The sequence below is a fragment of the Rhinatrema bivittatum genome, chromosome 3, assembly GCF_901001135.1.
Source record: "Rhinatrema bivittatum chromosome 3, aRhiBiv1.1, whole genome shotgun sequence".
Classification (NCBI taxonomy): Eukaryota; Metazoa; Chordata; class Amphibia; order Gymnophiona; family Rhinatrematidae; genus Rhinatrema; species Rhinatrema bivittatum.
The window spans coordinates 382,109,905-382,131,598 of NC_042617.1; the positions used below are offsets into that span (position 1 = coordinate 382,109,905).

Sequence of the window (21,694 nt, forward strand, 5' to 3'; positions counted from 1 at the left end):
AAGCATTAGAGTTAGGGCACACAAACAGAAAAGTAGTCCAAGTTCCTATAATTAAAAACTCACCTGAGCTAAAAGACTCCAATTTAAGACTGTCAACTGAAAAGCAGAATGTAAATACAAACAAAAAAATCGCTTTCAAATGTTTGTATGCTAATGCTAGAAGTCTAAGAAGTAAGATGGGAGAATTATAGTGTATAGCAATGAATGATGACAGACTTAAATGGCATCTCAGAGACATGGTGGAAAGAGGATAACCAATGGGATAGTGCTATATCAGGCTACAAATTATATCGCAATGACAGGGAGGAGTATCTTGTTGGTGGGGTGGTGCGTTATATCCGGGATGGCATAGAGTCCAACAGGATAAAGATCTTGCATGAGACTAATTGTAAAATCAAATCTTTATGGGTAGAAATCCCTTGTGTGTTGGGGAAGAGAATAGTGATAGGAGTATACTACCATCCACCTAGCCAAAATGGTGAGACGGACAGTGAAATGCTAAGAGAAATTAGGGAAGTGTTGTGTCCATCGCTGTCCAACGTCTCTGCTCCGCCCACCTTCCTCATTAGCGATTCCCTCCGGGGTTGATGGAAGGCTAGCTGCTGCAGCGTCTCTATGCCATCCTCCTCCGGCATTCCCGGACCGGCTCGACGCTGCAAGCTGCCATGTTGACCAGATGCCTAGGGCACGCAGCCCGACTGATGTACCAGTGTTGGTGCGAACCTCAGGGGCATCCCCCTGAGATGACGTCACCAGCTCCAGATATTTAAGGTCTCAGTTTTCGCTAACAAGACGAGTTAGCAAGGGATTGATTTACCTAGCTTCCTCCTGGTCGCTGCGGATGGGATTTGCTCTCCGCAACCCTAGCTACTCTGCCTCCTTGGACTTCACTAGAGGTACCCGCTCCTCGGGGGTCTCGCTCTCTCTTTTTCTTTTCAGGTCGCAGTCTGGAACCGGTTCTCGCTCCTGAATACCACTTCTGCTAAGAAGTCATCGCTGCTTCAACATCAGTGAGTTTCCATCTATCTCTCAGAGCTTTTCCTGGGATCAGGTACTCGCTCCTCGAGGGCCTAATGCATACCAACTCCTGGGCTGCCTTAAGAGACTAGTGTGTGAGTGTTACCATCAAGGACTTGTTCCTGAACTCTGCATATACTGCCTACTCACTTTCTTAGTTTCTCTACAGCTCAGCCACCCTGGTATCGCTGTTCCAATACCTGAGGGACTACAGTCCAGCCGGGCTTTTATCCAGTTACTACTCCACAATAGGACACTGCTTCCTATCCCATAGCCTCCCAATCCCAATCCAGGTTCTTGTGGCCTGGATTGGCCACTGTTGGAAGCAGGATGCTGGGCTTGATGGACCCTTGGTCTGACCCAGTATGGCATTTTCTTATGTTCTTATGAGTCTGTCATAAGGGACTTTGTCAAATGCCTTCTGAAAATGCAAATATACTCTATCAACCATCTCACTTTTATCCACGTTTATTTAAATCTTCAAAAATAGTTTCTACCATTTTGCCTGGCACCAGTATCAGAAACACTGGTCTAGAGTTTCCCAGATCACTTCAGAGTCCTTTTTAAAAATTGGCATCACATTTACTGAGTAATAAATGATCACCAGCAATTTGATGATTGAATTCCTTCAAAAACATGGACAGTCACTGAGGGAGTACTGATCTCTAGCCAGTGTGTTTCAATAGAACAATGGGAGATTTGGACTTCATGATGGCAAGGGTTTTGAATTTTAGAAGGGCCAACATTGTTAAGAGACTGAAGTACTTGCAAGGAGTTTGTCATATATCTCACTGTGTTAATGATTGTAGAGGGACATAAAAAGTTCAGCATGTAGTAAAATGATAAATCACTTTATTGTTTAAATTTAGTTGGTGATTACTATGTCATCATAGAATAATTTTGGTAATATTTGAAGAACGAATATTTGACAATGTTTCAAAAAATGATCAAATATTACCATGGGGCTCTTAAGAAATTTGATGTTGTAACACAGTATTTGTGAGAACACCAATATTCTTAAGAGAATTTGAACGCCTCAATTAATATATTGACTATAATATAGTGGTTTAAGGTGTCTAGTAATTAAGAATACTGATTGATTACTGATCCAATAATGATTTGCTTTCTGCTCCAGGGTCTTCTATATGCCACTGTATCAAAGGCCTGTGTAGAATCTTAATGCATGACAACTGTATTCAGTTTCTTTACCTGAATAGCCCTCAGCATTTTTTCAATCAAAATTTGCCAATGAATTTGTAGTTTCAAGCCCAGAGTTCATTATGTATCTACTTTTGCACTAAGCATTTTAGAAGAAAATTGGTGTAAAGCACATTAAGTCCTATGTAGTCATAATGGATCTTTTCATTTTCCTGACACATAATCAATACACAGAACCTGACAGCTAATCTTTACAGTACAAACCCACAACACTATTTCTACAACCAAGTCAATTTTATCGTCCACATGCCATATCACGCAAAAGCACAGTGTATATTATATCACTAATATGAAAGCTTTTAGATCTATACAGTATTGTATAGATAGATTAGCTGTTTGCAAAATAAAATATAACAAAAAATATTACTGTACTGGGTGAAGGATGCTGCACAAGCAACATTCATAGCCCTGGGAGAACATTCTAGTCATGACTCAATATCACCACTTAGTGGCCAGATTCAGGCTTCAAATTACTACATTCTAGGAGTCATGGTTTGTGGGCCCTGGGCAAAAATTGTCACCACAATGGCTGAATTAAACAAATTGGGAAGGGATATAAAAATAGGGGAAAAATTATCTATAACTGCAAATGAAGGCTCATGGCCCAGAGGTTGCAGTACATCTGCATACTTCATACAGGTGCCTTGGTGGTCAAATTTGGAAATCTATGCAACTTACTCTGGCCCTGGGCTGCTACCACTCCGTGCTCAAGCAGCTGGCCAGGTACTGGGGAGGTGGTAGTTTATCTGCATACGTTTCCAAGCGACATTGGTAGAGAAGAAGTCATCCCAACCCACTTCAACTTACATCAGTTAGCCAGGAGGTGTATGCCATAGCAGCATTACCTCAGGTCAGTAAATATTTTTGCTATTTCCTATGGCTCCTTTATGTCTACTCTTCCTGATGCTAATCCTACCCAGTCTTATTCCCTTCTGCAAACCACTGTTAATGTCATGTCTATTGCCATTTTTACCAATCTTCACTTCACCGGCCAATCTGTCTTCTGTCTTATCCACTGCTCAAGCTTGTTATCTTCCTTTTATCCAGTCCTCTCCACTCTCCCTGAAAGCATCTCATTCTCATCACTGTCATCACACCTCCACTTCTTATGCTCTTTCACCTCCTCTCAGCTATGGATATCAATCCCAATCCTGGCCCTCCAAGGCAATTATAACCCCATTTGTGCACATCAAACCATTACCCCTCCAATCTTATCCATATCTCCTCCTCCCTTCCTCATATTTCCCTTTCTCATTTCCCTGTAGAATGCCCACTCTATTTCCAACAGGCTTGCTTTGACATGGCTTATAGAAACAGAAATGATGGCAGAAAAAGACCAAATGGTCCATCCAGTCTGTCCAGCAAGCCCACAGCAGCACTTGCCATGCTTTACAGGTCACCCCCATACTTACCAGTTTCTTTTTGCCTTTATTTTTCAGCCATCTCCTTAGAGAACCAGTTCAGTTTCTTTTTCCTCTTACCTTTGCTTACTTTTCTAACAAATTTGTTGCCTTTGCAATAGCTCCTTTTAACTTGTCCCACTGTTGTTAAACCTCACCCATTTTCTCCCAGTCTTCCAGTTCTTCCTCAAGTTACGTCCCCATTTTAAAAAAGTCTGTACTCTTTAAATTCAAAACTCAGGCGTTTGTGTGACTTGTCTGTGTCCTATTTGCAAAATCGAACCACACCATCTGATGATCACTGGTGCTCAAGTGAGCCCCTTCCCAAACATTAGAGACATTACCATCATTAGTGAGCACCAGATCGAGTATTACACCCTTTCTTGTGGGCTCCATTACCATTTGTTTGAGCAGACTTTTCCCAAGAAAGTCTGGTCCAGAAGGACCAGACTTTCTTGGGAACCACAAATTAAATGGGGTGCCAAAAACTGTTGTGGGCTACAAAATAAAGACTTCAGGCCCAATTTTAAAAGCCCGGTGCACGCAAATCCTGGGAAATACGCACGTAGCTGGGTTGTGCATGTGCCAAGTGCATTTTCAAAATGGCCTTGCACGTATCTCCTAGAAGGCGCGGAAGTGCTGGGCTGCAAAAAAGAGGCGGGGTCTGGGTGGGGTGGGGGACAGCGAACTTAGGCGCTGTCCTAGGAAAACGCATGCCACCAGCCGGCTGGCATGCAAACTTACCCCTGCCCCGTGGAGTAAATTCAGGAACAAAAAAATTATGGTAGGTAGGTAGGGTTTAGAGGTCAGGGAGAAGAGGGGAAGAGGGAGAAAGGATAAGATTAGGGAAGTTACCTCCCAGTCCATTCCTTTATTGGAGCGGACTGGGAGGGAGCTGGGGTAGGCCTATGCGCATTGCCACATGGTTTTTACAAATATTCCCAAGTGGGGCACATACAAAATCTGGCACGCATGCGTGCACAGATATCAGATTTTATAACCTGTCTAATGATGAATGCACGTTATAAAACTGACGCGTCCATGTGTGCTTGCCAGGAACCGCACGCATATGGATGCGTACTCACAGGTTTTAAAATTTACCTGTTAATGCCAGCAGCTTAAACAAAGATTTAATTCAGTAGCAGGCTGTCAGAGTACTGTTGATATAATAGATTAAATCTATTACCACCTCCAATTTACGTACCAATGAGCTAGTTTGTTTGCACAACATTTTCATAATTAAATGGCATTATAATTGTATCTCATATATGTTAATGGACTGGGATTCTTGTAAGTCATGTGATTTCTTTTAAACTGATCCCAGTCAGCAGGAATGAAACTTAAGGCTGGCTTTGGACATACCTTTTGACTTTCAACATACATTCTAACATTTCAGCAACCTTGATTAGTTTTTTCAAGTCTGATCAATGCAATTGCAGATTGCAATAATGATTTTCTACTTAACTAGTCTGGCTCTTTAGGAGAAGAAGCTTTCAAAGTACCTCTACACTGGAATACCACAATTTATGGAGCTATCTCTTGCACTTAATAAAACCTCAGGTTTCGTGATATCCCCTCTTATGACACCTCATAGTCGAACTACTAAAGCTGACCTCTTGTATATTACCTAGAAGGTTGTGTTCTTAGTTGCTATCTCTGACTAGATGAGTAAGTGACTGCAGTCCTTTCATAACAGAAGAGTACACCACACCCATCTTGATTTTCACAAGTGGCCTGTTTCTTCACCAAAATCATGCCATGTATACCGAGGACAGAAGGCCCTTCATTCATTCCACTGTGAGAGGGCTATGCCATATTACTGGAGGAGAAATCTACTACATTGTCAGACTTCTCAGTTTTCTTTGTTCTATGAAACCATTGATCTGTGGGTAGGCATGGCCACTTGTTCCTTGTCTAGCTGGCTAGCAGGCTATATCACACACTGCCATACATTTCACTGGTCTTTTGGTTAAAAACTGTCAAGACCCAATAAGACAGAGCCATACATTTTCAGTGCTCTCCTGAGAGCTGTCTCTGTAGCATTCATTTGTAAAGTTACAACTTGGTCGTTTATATGTTCCTCTACAGTCTGGACAACCTATCCAGAAGAGACAGTGGTTTTGGATAAGCAATTTGGTGTAGCCTGTTCGCCTGTGATCTACTCTCCACAGTGGGGTCCAAGTTGCTTTCCAGTAAGTGCTCTACTGCAGCCCTCAATTGCAGTAGAGCACTTACTGGTTAATTCAGCCCTGCTTGTTGACAGAGAAAGCAAGTTAATTTACCGTAAATGGTTTTCTCCATAGACCGCAGGATGATTTAGCCATGTTTAATACCTACCCTTCTTTCTGAAGCGTCAACAACCCAGCTAAATGTATTTACCTTAATTATTTAAAATATTTATATTCTGCTTATATCCAAATAACGTGCTAAGTGGAATATCAACAGAGTCTTGCTAGGCAATGCATATGAGGGAACTACTGCTCATGCTCAGTAGCAAAAATTCTACTGAGCTAAAGAGATGGATCGGTTCAGTGCTGTCTTTTGACATCACCCACATTTTATGGCTAAATCATTCTGCTGTCTATGAAGAACACTGGCTATGGTGAGCAAACTTGCTTTCCTTGTCTCACTCTACACATTCTTCCTTTCCACTTTTGACTTTCAAATCAAACTATCTGTTCCCTTCAACCGGCTCTGAGACAGACAGAAAAAAATCTGCTTTTCTGTACATAACAATATACTTAAACAAAGCAAACAATCTAGAATCCAAGGTAAAAAAATGATAAAAATTATAAAGTGGAAGATAATCTCCAAGCACTGATCCAAAAATCACTTCACATTTCTGTAGCGAATTGTGGTTGCTATGTTAGTTTACTTGGATACGTAGAATTACAGTAAACAAACAAGTTTCAGGTGATACCTTTTTTGAAGTAGCAATCCATCTGTGACTAACTTATATGAGTTATCCTCTTCTCATCATGAAAGTGAAGAAACAGCTGGGTTTAAACAGTACAGTGTCATCTAAGAACAAAAAAGATATAGTTGCACTGGAGGAAAGGTTAAAGAGGTTGGGGCTGGTCATCTTGGAGAAGAGACGGCTGAGGGGGCATATGATAGAGGTCTACAAAATCATGAAAGGACATGAATGGAAAAATGTGAATCGGTTGTTTACTCTTTTGGATAATACAAGAACTAGGGGACCACTCCATTAAGTTAGCAAGTAGTTCATTTAAAACAAATCGGAGAAAATTATTTTCACTCAATGCATAATTAAGGTTTGGAATTCACTGCCAGATGATGTGGTTACGGCAGTTAGTGTAACTGGGTTTAAAAAAAGTTTGGATAAGTTCCTAGAGCAGAAGTCCATAAATTGCTATTAATCAATAAGGATTAGTAGCTTGGGATCTATTCATTTAGGGATAGATTTTATAACGGACGTGCCGATTTTATAAACCACGCGCGCATGGGGGTGGGAGGGGGGGGGTACTTCGCAATTTCCATGCAATGCATTCAGGCTTTCCCCAGTTCCCTCCCAGTCCACGCCAATTAAGGAGTGGACAGGGAGGGAACTTCCCTACCCCCTTACCTAATCCTTCCTCTCTCCTCTCCAACCCCTAAACCCTACCTATTTTCTTTTTTTAATCACTTACTTCAGCTCGGGAGCTGAAGTAAGTTGTGCACGCTGGCCAGCTGCCAGCGCGCAAGTCTTTGGGACAGCAATCAATGGGCACTGTCCCGACCCGACCCACCCCTGTGAAGAGGCCCGGCAGTTATGTGAGTACCGGGGTTTATGTGCAAGGCTTTGCCTCTTTAAAAATTCGCCCAGCAGGCACAAGGCCCGACCATGTGCGTAAACTCCAGGATTTACACAACTTGGTTGACCACTGTTGGCCACTGGATACTGGGCTTGATGGACCCTTGACCTGACCCAGTAGGGTATACCTTATGTTCTTATAACATAAGATTTGCCATTCTGGGTCAGACCAAGGTCCATCGAACCCAGCAACCTGTCTCTGACCGTGACCAGTTCAGATCACAAATAACTGTTAGATCTACTTTTTGAGATCTAGTTCTCATTTCTCACTCCTAGGAATATGTGATGGCTTTCCCAAGTCTACCTGCCAAACAACTTTATGGATTTTTCCTTCAGATCTTAGGCTGCCTGCATGTGTCATTACAGCTCAATAAAGGGAAGGGGAGGAAAGTGAGAGGAGTTAATGGAGGTGATGAGACAGTAAAACTTTACAGTTGAAAGGGACTATTGCTTGATTTGTGGCTATAATATTCATCATTTACTGACAGTATTAATATATAGTAAAACAGAACTGCCTAATACCTCATTATGACATGGAGTGGTGCGATCAATATTTTTTTCATAACAGGCAATTCCTGTCACCATTTCCACAGCTTTCCCTTTTCTGTTTACACCATAAGCCCAATTTTATAACATAGCACTTAGGGATGAAGACCCTTTCGAAAATTAGCACATGAACCCTTGCGCTGCATACATGTGCACAATTATACCTGCTTTCAATTTTAGAAATACTGGAGGTAATTTTCAAAATGATTTGCATGTGTAAAAGCAGTATACATTGTAGCAATTTTCAAAAGTCCATTTATGCAAGTAAAACCTTTTAAAAATGCAGACCTATGGAATGAATTTGCAAAAGAATTACACATGTGAAAGTAGCAATCTTCCAAAGCCCAGTTTTAAGCACATACTTTTGAAATTTACCTCCAAACAGATTTTAAAAGGGCCGCACACATGCCCATACATGTGCATATTTTGCCACGTGCAAAGATACGTGCTATATTATAAAATATGTGTGTAAGTTATAAAATACTCTTCACGCGCGCATGTCTGCATGCTTTATGCGCATATCTTACACGTGCTGAGAGAGAAAGATCGCCTCTTTATAAGGCTCAGTCTGATACTCCATATATGAACGATTGTAAGGGGGCATTTTGATTCGGGGTGAGGTTTTGGGAAGTGGTTGGGGGATGTTGTTACAGATACATTCAGAGGTATTCATTGTAAAATTGACATCAGTAAAAATTTTTAGACCTTGTAAGTGATGAAAAGGAGTTGATTTGTACAATGCAGCATGCACAAGGCTTTTAAACTCTTTCTCTAAGCATGTAAATAGTGTCCGTGCCCTAACTTCACCCCAGGAATGCTTCTTTCAAGAATGCATAAAAGTATGCATGAAATTACTTCCCTGCATAATTTTATACATACAACTCCTAGGGTAATTTTCAAAAGGCCTATATATGCTTATAAAATGCCATTGTATGGTTTATATGCTGTCCGTTTCTGTGCATTGTTAACCGCACTGAACATTGGTGGGTACTTGCAGTATATAAGATTTTAAACTAAAAAAATAATACATTAATTATTTTATGTCTCCTCTATGTCAAAGCATGGTGGTGTTTCTGAAAAGTATAAGAGTTTGGGGCTTTGAAAAATGAAAAGCTAACTTTTCTATTATTGGTCTTTAAATATTGATTTTATTTAAGTCATATAAGGGATCAGATTAAAAGAATGAAATCATGTAGGCAACCTAATTAGAGGATAAAAATGTAAATTTTTAGCCCTTATAGTTGGTACAAGAAGAACAAACTAATAATACCAATATATATTACTTAAGATAAATCTTGTACAAAGACATTTAGAAAACAGTTACCTGCTTTCCTCATTCATGATATAGATTTTAATTGTTTATGCAGAATTGGAGATTATTAAAATCTGGAAAACTACAGAACATTTGGTTACAATTTTTTTTCTGGAGACAAAAGGAGAATAACTTATCCAGAGAGGAAGCTTTGCAATATACTCTTCCCATGTATGAAAAAAAACAAAAACCTAATTTTGACATTTTAAAACATATGAGAGCTAGGCATTTTATTGCTCTGTTAGAATACAGAATATATAATGTACTGTACGTACGAGTAAGAATGTCTCCTGAGAGTTGCCCAGTCTTTTAAAGTGTAAAATCTGCACCCATGGGTAGACAAGCTTATCATTTCTAAGAACTGGATTGATTTGGAAAGACATAGCATATAAATGTGACATTTTATACTATATACCAAAGAGAATTATTTAGATTTTTTTCCCTTAGAGATCTCTTTGACAACTTACCTGCTTTTCATCTGGCTTTAAAAATTCAGTTTAGTTTAAAAAAAAAAAAAAAAGGCAAAAACAAAACAAAATGACAACTTCCCTCCCCACCTGTTCTACTAAATCCCAGTCCTCAAACAAGGCAATGGATTATTTCCTGCACGTAATAACATTGGTTATTCAAACATACGATAATGACGTCAGAATAAACTAACTATATCATGTTGCCATCTGTAATGGAGCTATTTAGGATATTAGAGTATTTTAATGTAAGACATTTCTTTGTTATGATACTATTTCTGTGACATATTTAAATCACCTTTTTCTTGCATTTATTTTACAAGATAGTATAAACTGCAAACATAAATCTAAAGTGGAGTAGTGCTACACATATATAACCTTTTCAAATAAAAGAATAAATTGTATTCTGAGGAGCCTTCAAGGATGCAATATGCAGTGGGGTGAATTTTCAAAGAGTTAAGTGTGTAAAAATTAGCATTTGTACGCATAAGAAACTTGTACTCATGCAGTCAGTATTTTATCAAAGTCAAAGGTACCTGCATACTTTACATTTTGTGCACAGACACACATATATATATGCTTGTTATTGTTGTAATGTAAACCGAAATGATATGTAACTTTGCTACATGAATTGCGGTATATAAAAATGTTAATAAATATATATATATATATATAGGTGCATAAAAGAGGGGCAGGCTAGGGGCATTTTGTGTGGGGCCAACAATTACTCATGTAAATTGGCCCCACACGAGTACATGAGTAACTGTTGGCCCCACACGAGTACATTTGGCTACTTGTGTACTTTTACATCTGCTAATTATTTGGTGTCATTGATATTAGACCTGTATTATTGGCTGAGCTAAAGATCTGGGTGAACTGGGGCGAGTTCAGGCAGAAGAATCATCAGGACGATCTTGATGACCCTGAGAAGTCCTGGGCAAACTGGAGTAGTAGGTAAACTGGTTAATTTAAATTCTGTGCACATTTTAAAATATGCTGACTTACGCATGTAAGTAAATAGGGTTTTAGGAGAGTAAGTCCTACTTAATTTTCACATTTAAAGTAGGTAGGAAAAGTATGCACTTTCAATACTTTGTATACTTACACACATATGTTGTAGAGTAGAGATACACTAATTTTGTGACACATGCCGGTTATAAAATACTATCGTAGATCTATCCACGGCCATATATGCGCATATACGCCACCGTGCCGAGTTATCTGAAAGTTATCCTCCCTGTATTTAAAAGTTAAAATTCTTAATTCCTCCCAGATCACGATAGGTACCGCGCTTTAAAAAGTACAAATAGTTCTAGAATGGGAGATGTACACTGTCTACATCTCAGTTTAAGTTTTCTATTCCAGAGTAAAGTGAACTGCCCAAGGTCACTAGGAGCGGCAGTGGGATTTGAACCCTGTTTGTGGCCCCACTGCTCTAACCACTAGCCTACCCCCTCCATCCTCTATTAATCCTCCATTTTCACATAAAAACAAATATTATAGTATACCTACATTTCAAAATGTCACACATCAACTGATTATATTTAGATAGGTTGTATTTATTTATTTATTTTAAAGAACTTTTAAGGCAGGACTCACCTTTCACAGTTAAAGGTGATAGAACTCTACAGAAAATACACAATAACTGACAGACTTCATCAGAGAATGGTTTCCTGCAATTTTCAATAAATCATGTTGGGTAAAGTTTTCAAAAATAAAATTCAGAATCTTAGAAAAAAAGGAAAAATATTTAACTCTGATGTGAGAAGCGATTATGGTTTATGTAATGAAAAAAACCACACACGTTAACCATTTGCATTTGGTAAAAGAATTTTACAGTAAAAGACACTAATCACATTTGTGACTTAAAATCATAAATAAATACAGCTTTATTACTAATCTGCAGACACCATATAATAAGATGGAATGTATTGTTCCTGTGGTCATGGACTAGCAAATGAATTTAAGGCAGGCCTCTTATAAAAGACTATCTTAGTAAGCGTACCCTAGAGACAAAACACCATTACATATGGACTAAATGCTAGGTGAAGTACTTTTAGTACATAATGGTTTTTAAACAGTCTACAAGAAACAGCCATAATTTTTTCAAAATCAATGATATGGTTTTACTTTTAGAGGATTTAAACAATTCAGGATTGAGCCTATTATTGCCAATGGCCTAAACCTCCCTCATTCTGAAGTCCTATCATCAGAAGTATCATATATTTACGACTTTTACATTACTAAAAAGAACACATGGAAGTAAGAGAAATAGTTGGGTGATGAGGGAGAAGATTTAAATAGGACTAAATGGATCTTCTCCAAACTAAGGGCTGGATTTTCTAAACTACCGCGGCTTCCTGAATCCCGGCGCTAATGGGGGACAGGAGGGCGAAGCAGGGGGCGGACCTGCAAAATCGACAGTGATCGCACCACTGCAGTGTTATCGCTGCCGGCTTTCGCACCCAATAGCGCCATCGTAAAAGGTGGTGCTATTGGGCACGCTACTGGCAGCGATAAGGGTTCCTACCTTTTCGCTACCAGCGATGTTTCTGCCGCGTCCGCCCCGATGCCGCCCTGACTCCTCCTCTTCCAGTGCCGCCCCACCCTGCCTCCAACCCTTTTTGCGTGCGATATCAATAGAAAATGGCCCCCTTAGTGACATTACTTTTCCAGTATGTAAATTAAACAATGCAGTTAAGATGCAACACCTTGTATCACATTTAAGACTTTCCGATGGAATAACTAGGTAAGGAAACTTACAAAGGATGACATGCGAATATACAAATCTACCAAAGACGTTAATGGGATAGGATTGTTGGCCCACTGTATCCTAGTGAAGTTAAATAATCAGATACATATTCTCCCTTGTTTTTCTTATACTTTCTATAAACCTAAATGCATCAGGTGTTTTTCTCAGTTTCAGCATTATAAATTTAGTCAAAATGACTTGGGCAAATCAGCTTTTAGCTAGCACCCAGAAAATGTCATGAATACAAATGAAGTGAAGTAGTGTCTGGAATGTACTACTATACAGTGTTGTCAACTGATCCAAGATAAGAGCGAACATGTAACCCTCAGCACACACAGTATATCACCAAATAGCTTTGTGGCTATTCACAAGATTTAAAGAAATCATTTCACTCAAGATCATAATGTAAAAAAAAAAAAAAAAGTCAAAGTTCTCTCTTTAAGGAGACACTGCCTACAAGCCTCAGGAAAGTTAGTAAATATAGATGGAGAGCAGCTTTCAGATGAGAAGTGTACCCCTAACTTCCCTTGAAAAGAAGTTAAAGCTAAGGCCTCAGAATTCCAGTTATAAATAAAATGCAGAAGACATACTGGACTAAAAAATAAACTTCTGCTAGGGTCACGTAGCTAATGAACTCACTACACAAATGAAACATCAAAAAGTACAAACTGACAAACCCCCAAGATTAATAAAATCTGTTCACTTTATATTAAAACATCTCTTGCATGATTATGGAATGTTTAGATCCTCGTGCAGAGGAACTCGTCCCTTTATATCGCTGTCATGGTTCGCGGCGCTTTATAATTAATGTGCAAATGTAATCTATTTTTAATCTTTCAGTAGGTTCTGCAGCATGGCTGTTGCATATGTTGGCCGGGCTTGTCTATTTTCAATTGCGCTTCGAAGGTACTGGATGCCTCCACAACGCTCCCAGATCTCTTCAAACTGCCTGGGCAAAATCTCAGCCCCTCTTTTTCGAGTTAGGCCAGTCTCTTCAAGATTTAGCTCACACATCTCCATGTCATCTTTCCCTGGAAACAAAGGCAAACATTTCTTTTGTTACAAAGTTCACACAATTCGGGCTCCATTAGATGAATGTTAGGTGCTCCCTGTCAAAAGTCCGGGCTAAGGGGGCAATTTTGTAATAGCCCAATTATAAAGGTCAGAAAATATGCACACAAGTTTTAAATTATTTTTCTGTTATTGGTTTACCTACTGTTTTACTACTCTATGTATTAAGTTTATATGTACATCACACTGATGTTTTGACAAAATTGTGGTCAAACAAGCAAACTAAACTAAGTTATACCGATTTTCAAAGAAAACTTAGGTACATATATTTGCTTTGAAAATTATCCCATCAAAACTGACCACATACAATTACACCTGCTAATGTGTAGGTAGGAAATTTTTAGGAAATTTCAGAACATAATTCTGAAAATCCAGAAGTATGCATACAAATTCAAACCCTTCTCCCACTCTGCCCCCCAGGAATGCCACCCCTTGGTTGGAATAAATTTACCTGCACATAGGACATATACAAATAAGTTTACCTATATAGGGGTCAATTTTCAGACCCGCGTGCACAAGGACACGTCTATTTTATAACACGTGTGCAATGGCGTGCACGTGTCATAAAATGCAATATCGGCGCGCACAAGCGTGGCAGATTTTAACAACCATGCGCGCATGTGTGGGCAGATGGCCTCCTCCGCAAGCAAAGGGGAGGGAAATTTTAAAAAACCTCGTGTGGCAACAGGAGTAGAGCTTCCCCAGTTCCCGCCCAGTCTGTTCCATGTGCGCACGCCAGGAACCATGTGCACATGGACGGCTGTGCGCTTCTTTGAAAATCAACCCCTTTATTAGCAGGTATGTTAATGTTTGTACAGAAACTGATATCAATGTATTGATATAATGTATAACACCGATAATTAAAACATGAAACACTTATAATATAACACACAGTCAAACTACTATCAATTTCATCTAATAAAAAATGGACATGGACATTTTATTGAAAAGCAAGTGATGTGTTGATCACAGAAAACAGGAAAAATGATTTTATAAGAGCTCTGGCCATCTACAGGAAGCCAGAAAAGCAATGGCTCCAATTAAAGAAATTTTAAAAAACTGTCAAGTGCTACAGTACAGCATTGCCTGCTAAAAACATGTGAACAGTTGTGTAGGACCTCCACTCAGATGTAGGAAACCAGCCACAGCTTCATGCAGAAAAAAAAAAGTGCAGTTGATTTTAGCACACAATAAGCTTATTTATCCAATGAGTACATTTTTCTCACATCTTTCAGACAGACAGACGCTTCAGTAGTAAAGCTCTCAGAATTCCATGGAAAGAGTCATCCATACTGAATAAAAAAAAACTCAAAGCAAAACAAACTCCATGGTACTACTTGATAGGTGCTGCCCAAAGCACATAATTCAGATTACTGGATGAAAACATTACCTTTCATTTTACAATTCTCAGTCTTAGAAACGTGAGAAGATCAACTCTTCAAACAAATGCACTTGAAGGTATGACAACTATCACCAAGCCTGGGAGTTACAGAGTGAATGTTAAAATTCTAAACCAATAAATGTGAGTTGCCCATTCTGGACAGATTTTTTGGGCGTTTGGGTGTTTTTTGTCTTTTTTTTGTTTTGTTTACCTCTTTCTTACTGAAGGAATATCATGGAAATCAGAGCATCCCTTGAAAATGAATAGCCAAAATTCAGTTCATTTATTATATTTTGTTCCCAGGATCATTAACAACAGAATGTATGGCGATATAAAATAAAAAAGAGTCTTTCCCATTTGAGAGGATTGCGTGCTACGGGGGAAAGGGGGGGGAAAGATACCAACCAGCAACTAGGAGTATGGGCGGCTTATCAGGATGAAGTTCCATTTGTCGTGCAATCCATGCTCCATCGAAATGTGCATACCACCAGCCTTTCTTTTTATTCTGAGGATCTTTGTACTGGTCCACAGGACGAATGAAGGGGATGCGGAAGTAGCGTTGCTGTCGATTCATTTCAATTTCCTGCTGCCGGGCAGGCACCTGGGTTGCCAAATTCTGCTGGGCTGGTATGGAAATACAAGCAACATTTCAACTGGCAAGCTAAAGACCAGAAAAACCCATCAACACAGACAAAATATCTTCTGCTGGAAAAAGCAGCAGCAGCAGCAGACAGTTTAACAGAGATCACCATACTTCTTATTCCCTTTTTTTATTCAAGCAAAGCTACTTGGAAAAGAAAGGTTGTCCCTGTTCTGCTATCCCAAAGCAGCCCCAACAGTTACTTGCATGCTTACCAAAGGCAAACATATATGAGTTAGAATTGTTAGGTACAAGAGATACAGAGAGCACACTCAGCAAACAAGTCAGCAGCCCAGATGTGACTCAAGAAACAGTGTGTTGTCTGGCTGGCAATTAGTATTTACAAAACCATAAAAATACATGTTTTCTGTATAAAGTATAGTTCTTTTGCTAGAGGGATCCCCTTTAATATCTGACAGAAAAAGGAAGTGGGGTGAAGGTCACTGAAGTATTTTTAGACTCCATTTTATTTTAAATATTTTAAACATTATTAGAAGATGCCAGCCAATTATTTTAGGATATATATATTTGATTAGGGTATGCAATCAATATGTGTTTATGTTGTTGTGTCATTTTATCTTTTGATATTTTTTTATGTTTTGATAGTGTGTACTAAAGCACAACAAGTATTTTTCATATTAACTAATATATTGTTGGTGTTACTTACCTTTTTTATAGGGTTTATTGTTGGATATTCTATTTTAGGTACCCACATATTTTTTGTCCAAAGCCTAGTTCTTCGCAAGTCAACCCTGCCAATGGGCTTTCTGCTCTAGACTCTATGCTCCTGCCTAGGTGGAAAATGCAAATGCAAGCTGGGTAGGGTAAATGACTTGAAGTGCAGAGCCAGAGCTACAGAATTTCCACCCCACCCTGCCTTCTTTTTCCCCCTTTGACTGAGTGTGTATGGATGTTAAGGGGACCCCCCCCCCCAAAAAAAAAAAAGAAATTGATAATTGCCTAGCAGTATAAAAAAGGGAGTTTTATGACCGTCAGCTGGATGTGTACATTATCGCTGACTTGAACTTGCTCTGTTGGGGATGGAGGAATGGGGGTAGGTGTCTGTGTGTGTGGGGAGCATTCAGTGAGGAAGGGACTAGATCAGAAGGCTTGCAGAGGGTGCGTGAAGGTGAGGGATTGCAGGTGGTGGTCGTGTAGAGCAGGTAGGGGTGGGGTATGCTGGGGTGTAGATGGTATGTGTTCTTGTGTTGGTGTGGGGGAGCGAGTGATGTGTGGTGCGCATGGGACCTTTTCCCCCTTGCACTCTCCATGTTATCCCCCCTATTGCTCTCCTCCCCACCTGTTTGGGAATGGTATGTACGTGCTCTGGCTATGAATGGTGGATGTGCAAATGGCATCGGGAGATAAATGGAAAGTGCGAATGTGGTGTTGGAGGGGAGGAACTCGCCTCCATTTTCCACTCACCCTTCCTCTCCTTCCCTGTGTGAGTGGATACATGTGTACTTTCTTCTTCTCCCCACCATTGCACTCCCCATTTCCCCTACTTCTCCCCCATGCATATGTGTTGTGGAAAGGTGAGAGTTAGGGTGTGTGTGTGTTGATGGTTGGATCCATTTCCCTTTACAAGTACCATAGACTCCCCCCATCCCTGTGTGTGTGGGGGAGGGGGCAGTGATTGAGATGTGTGTTTGTTATAGAGTGGTTGTGAGCGGTATTAGGAATGAATTGGGTGTGTGCGCATGTCTGGGGTAAGCAAGTTGAGTGGCTGTATGTGCACTCTCCCCCTCACAACTTTACTCCATCATCCCTCTACTCCCCCCATAGTTATATAGGGAGTGGTTAGTACGCATGTATTATGGGGTTTTATGTGTGAGAGATGTGTAGGTGGGGAGTGTATGTGTGTGTGAATGGTTTGTGGAATATATGTGGAGGGGCTGCATGGTCTCAGTGTGGAGTGTGTGATGTGTGTATATGTAGGGGTGTATGTGTGTGTGGATGCTCTGTGTGTTTGGGGGTGGTGTGTGTGGGGGGGGTGGTGTGTGTGGGGGGGGGTGGGGTAGCGTGTGGGGGTGGTGGGGTGTGGGGAGAGGTATTTGTATAGGGTGTGGGGGGATATGTGTTTGTGGGAGTGGGTGGGTAGGGATACAGGGGTGTGAGCTGTGTGTGGGGTGTATAGGGGTGTGAGATACAAGTGTGAGGGTTGTGTGGAAGGAGATGTGGGGTGTATGTGTGTGGGGGGTGGGAGGGAGTGGGAAGATCTATTCTTTAACATCCCAGAAAAAGAAACACATGCTATAAAACAGGAAGATGTTCTGAATTTCACTTGGCAAGCAAAAAAAGTGTGTTGTCACTTTGGTGGTGCCTAACAAGGCATTAGATATTCAGTAGTCAAAGTGTTTTGGGCCTAGTTTTTAAAATAATATGCAACAGGGTATATATCCAGGGACTAGGAACACCTTAAGAACAGGGCTTAGCTACTGGAGACAGTCCACCCTAAGCCAGGGAATTCTGAGTACAGGCTGTCTCCTCTAGCCCTGGGATATAACGTAGGCTGAGAATAGAGCAAAGCGAGGCCCAGGATGCAGGAATGTCAGTAAGAAGGGACAGGCAAGCCCTTGAGAATAGCTGACCTGATTATGTAGTTGTGTAAATTAGGAAAAAGCAATTCTTTGCAAAACTGGCTGGGATTTGTGTTGTGAGAACAGTGAATGCTGGTGATTTTGTTGCACTGTAAAATAAAGCATTAAAAGAGGAAAAATCATTTGACTGCTCGTGTCTGTGCCACATATGGTGTCACCTTGGGGATTTTCTGCGTTAAGCAAGGCACAGCCAGAAATCCATGCCTCAGAACAGAGAAGTTTGTTTGGAAGGCGGTTGGCTCTGAATGGTTTCACAGAGAAGGAACTGGTGAGCTATATAGCAGCACAGAGCAGTGCTCAAGCCAGAACAAAGAAGAAAATAATTTTTTCTTTCCTCTGTGCCATAGAAGCATAAGGGAAAAATGCACATGCATAAAAATACTGGGGGAAATTTTCCCGGGACCTGGCTACAGGGATAGCTTGGAACTCCATTATAAAAGGCCAAGGGGCTAGCCCTGCCTAAAGCAGTCAGTGAGTAAGTTAAAACCGAACAGGCAGGAGTTTGTGTTTGATAAGAAAGAGTTTTATTTTTCTTTCCCCTCCCTATGGTAAAAAATGAAGCAGGTGATTCAGGCACTCTGAGGCCCTACTACAGTCACAGACTTTTATAGAGGGCCAGGAAGCAGAACAATTGCATTTCTTAGAGAATTTGAACACTCTACAAGCAAACCTGATTGCACTGTAATACATTATTTACAGAAGCTTGTCAAGCTATTGCCAAACGGGGTAGAACAGCAGCTCTCATAATCCCCAAGGACTGGGAGAAGATCCATAAGCTTTTCTATTGAATTTTGAGTGGACTGCTTGACTGGCTGGGAGCCTGAGACTGACTGGGCCATATGTCTGAGCAGGGGCGGATTGGCCTATTGGGGGATCGTGCATCCCCCAGTGGGCCGGTCGCGCTAGTCACGTGGTCTGCCAAGCACGGCAGTGACAGAGTCATGCTTGGCAGACCATGTGGCATCTCCTGGGCCAGCCTCGGCGGCGAGTCCACGGGCCGGTCTTCATCGGGAATCTGCCGCTGTATCTGAGAAACCTGTTGGCTGGCCCCCAGCCAAGTGGTGTATCAGTCTGCAAACCTGGATGGGCGGGCTAGTTATCCAGATGTCAAGGTAGATGTCAGAAGGACTTGGTGTAACCCGTAGACATATTGATTGTGACTCCAGAAAGGGATTATCCACTTCAGAGAAAGCTCGAGGACTCTTTTCCATCGCCTCAAGGACCTTGAGTACAAATGGCTACAGCCTAATGCAAAATCAGGTCAAGAAGTGGCTGGCAGTCTTGCTTGAAAAATTCATAGAGAGCTTACATTCGTCCATACCAAGCTTACTCTGAAATCAGCCATAGAGTTAGCTGACATCTGCCATGAAGCCCAGCTCACAATGGGATATCCTGGGGTATGACTGAGGATAAAGAGGTACCCCCATCCAGATGACTGATTTTGACTAGGAGAATAGTGAGACCTGTCCGCAGGCCAGCGTGACTGTCTTGACATTCAGAGAACAGCCAGTAAGCTCCTCAAATTGTTTCACTTATGGCAGGCAAAGCCATTTCACAAAACACTGTCAGTATTCAGCAGATGAGGCAATGGATGTTGGCCTGGTATTCCAGCCTAATCGAGAAGCTATAGAGCATGTTAACCAGAAAGAATCTTTAAAGAAGTAACAACTTGGGAAAAGAGAAAAGAAAGGGGTCAGGGAGGTATTTCTCCACATCCTTTTTTCTTTTTGTATCCTTTGTGTGGGAAATGGACATGGAGAAGGCTCTTGCCCTTATGATAAGAAAAATCTTGGGAGAACTTGTGAGAAAAGCAATGAGAGGAAAGTGAAAGAAACCCTCCACGAATGCTCCTATTGCAAAACTACAGACCATACAGATGAGGAGTGCCTATAGCTGGAAGATCTGGAATAGGAACGCTGTCTAGCAGAGCAGAGCAAAAGAGACCGTCATCATCCAAGGGAAAGGAAAGATGAACCCTTGATGGGCACAGCTGGATATAAAAGTAAGTTTGTTTATTTATTTATTTGTTTATTTATTTGTTTATTTAGAGTTTTTCTATACCGGCATTCGCGATGGGAATAGCACCATGCCGGTTTACAATTAACAAGGTGTGACAAAGGTAATATAATAAGAACATTAACAGGTGCTAAAAGAAAAAGTAGCAGTTACAATAAAACAGGGACATAATAAAACTTGGAACGGTAAAGAGGCGAAAGTAGTTTAACAGAGAGACAAGAACTTGCCAATTAAAAGGAGATTGTAAAGTTATGGAATTGGCAAAGTTGTTGATTACCCTGTTGGGTGATCAGAGTTGTTTGAAGGTGAATTACGGTTCAGATGGCATCTGGAAAGGCTTTCATAAATAACCAGGTTTTGAGTCTTTTCCTAAATGTAGGAAGGCAGGGTTCCTGTCTCAGATCTGGTGGGATGGAGTTCCATAGAGTAGGTCCTGCAGTGGAGAATGCCCTGTCTCTGAGAGTTATATGCTGACAGGTTTTGGAAGGTGGTACCTGTAGTGAATCTCTGTAGGACTCTTTGATCTGTCTGGCGGAGGTATGTTTTTTAAATGGGATTTGAAGGTTAAGCGGAGAGAGTTGATGGATAGCTTTGTAGATGGTGGTAATGGACTTATATAAGATTCTATAGTGAACTGGCAGGTCTTTGAAGATAGGAGATATGTGGTCTCTTCTTTTTGTGTTTGTCAATATTCTGGCTGCTGTGTTTTGAACCATCTGGAGGGGTTTAGTGTGAGAAGACGGGAGACCTAGTAGTATGGAGTTGCAATAATCTAATTTACAGAAGTTTATTGATTGCAAGACTGTTCTGTAGTCGTGGGAGTGGAAAAGTGGTTTAATTCTTTTTAAAACGTGAAGTTTATGAAAGCAGTCCTTGGTAGTTTGATTAATAAATGATTTTAGGTTTAGCCGGTTATCAATGATGGCTCCTAGGTCTCTTACTTGTGAAGTTTGAAAGCCGGTTGGTGGATTTGAGGAAAGGTTACTATTTTCGGGGAAAATTAGAAGGAGTTCGCTTTTTGAAGAATTTAGGATTAGGTTTAGACTGGAGAGGAGGTTGTCAATTTTTAGAAGGCAATTTTCCCAGAATTCAATAGTTTTTGTGAGGGATTCTTTGATGGGGATGACGATCTGGACGTCATCCGCGTATAAAAAGTGTTTTGAGGTTCAGTTTGGTTAATAGTTGACATAGGGGGAGGAGGTAAATGTTGAAGAGCGTGGGTGAAAGGGAGGAGCCCTGCGGAACTCCTAGCGTGGAAGGATAATACTGAGATTCTTTGTTGTGTATTTTGACCTTGTATCCTCTGTTCCCCAGGAATGATTTGAACCAGTCAAGTGCAGAGCCTGTTATTCCAATGTTCGCTAGTTGATTTAGGAGGAGGGAGTGATTAACAGTAGCAAAGGCGGCCGATAGGTCGAGGAGCATCAGTAAGTAGGCATGACCTTTATCGAGGCCCATGA

At 40.7% G+C, this 21,694-nt stretch overlaps 1 protein-coding gene across 7 annotated transcripts in view; it reads right to left on the reverse strand.

Annotated features, from left to right (window-relative positions):
• Positions 1-11,312: 11,312 nt before the first annotated feature.
• Positions 11,313-21,694, reverse strand: part of MYO6 (myosin VI) — a 527,529-nt gene continuing 517,147 nt past the window's right edge. For all 7 annotated transcript variants that reach the window (XM_029595584.1, XM_029595582.1, XM_029595583.1 and 4 more), the window contains 2 exons: positions 15,384-15,602; positions 11,313-13,557 (listed from right to left, as the gene is read on the reverse strand). In XM_029595584.1, the coding sequence (XP_029451444.1) occupies positions 13,355-13,557; positions 15,384-15,602 (422 nt within the window). In that variant the 3' untranslated portion in view covers positions 11,313-13,354. The remainder of the gene's footprint in view (positions 13,558-15,383; positions 15,603-21,694) is intronic.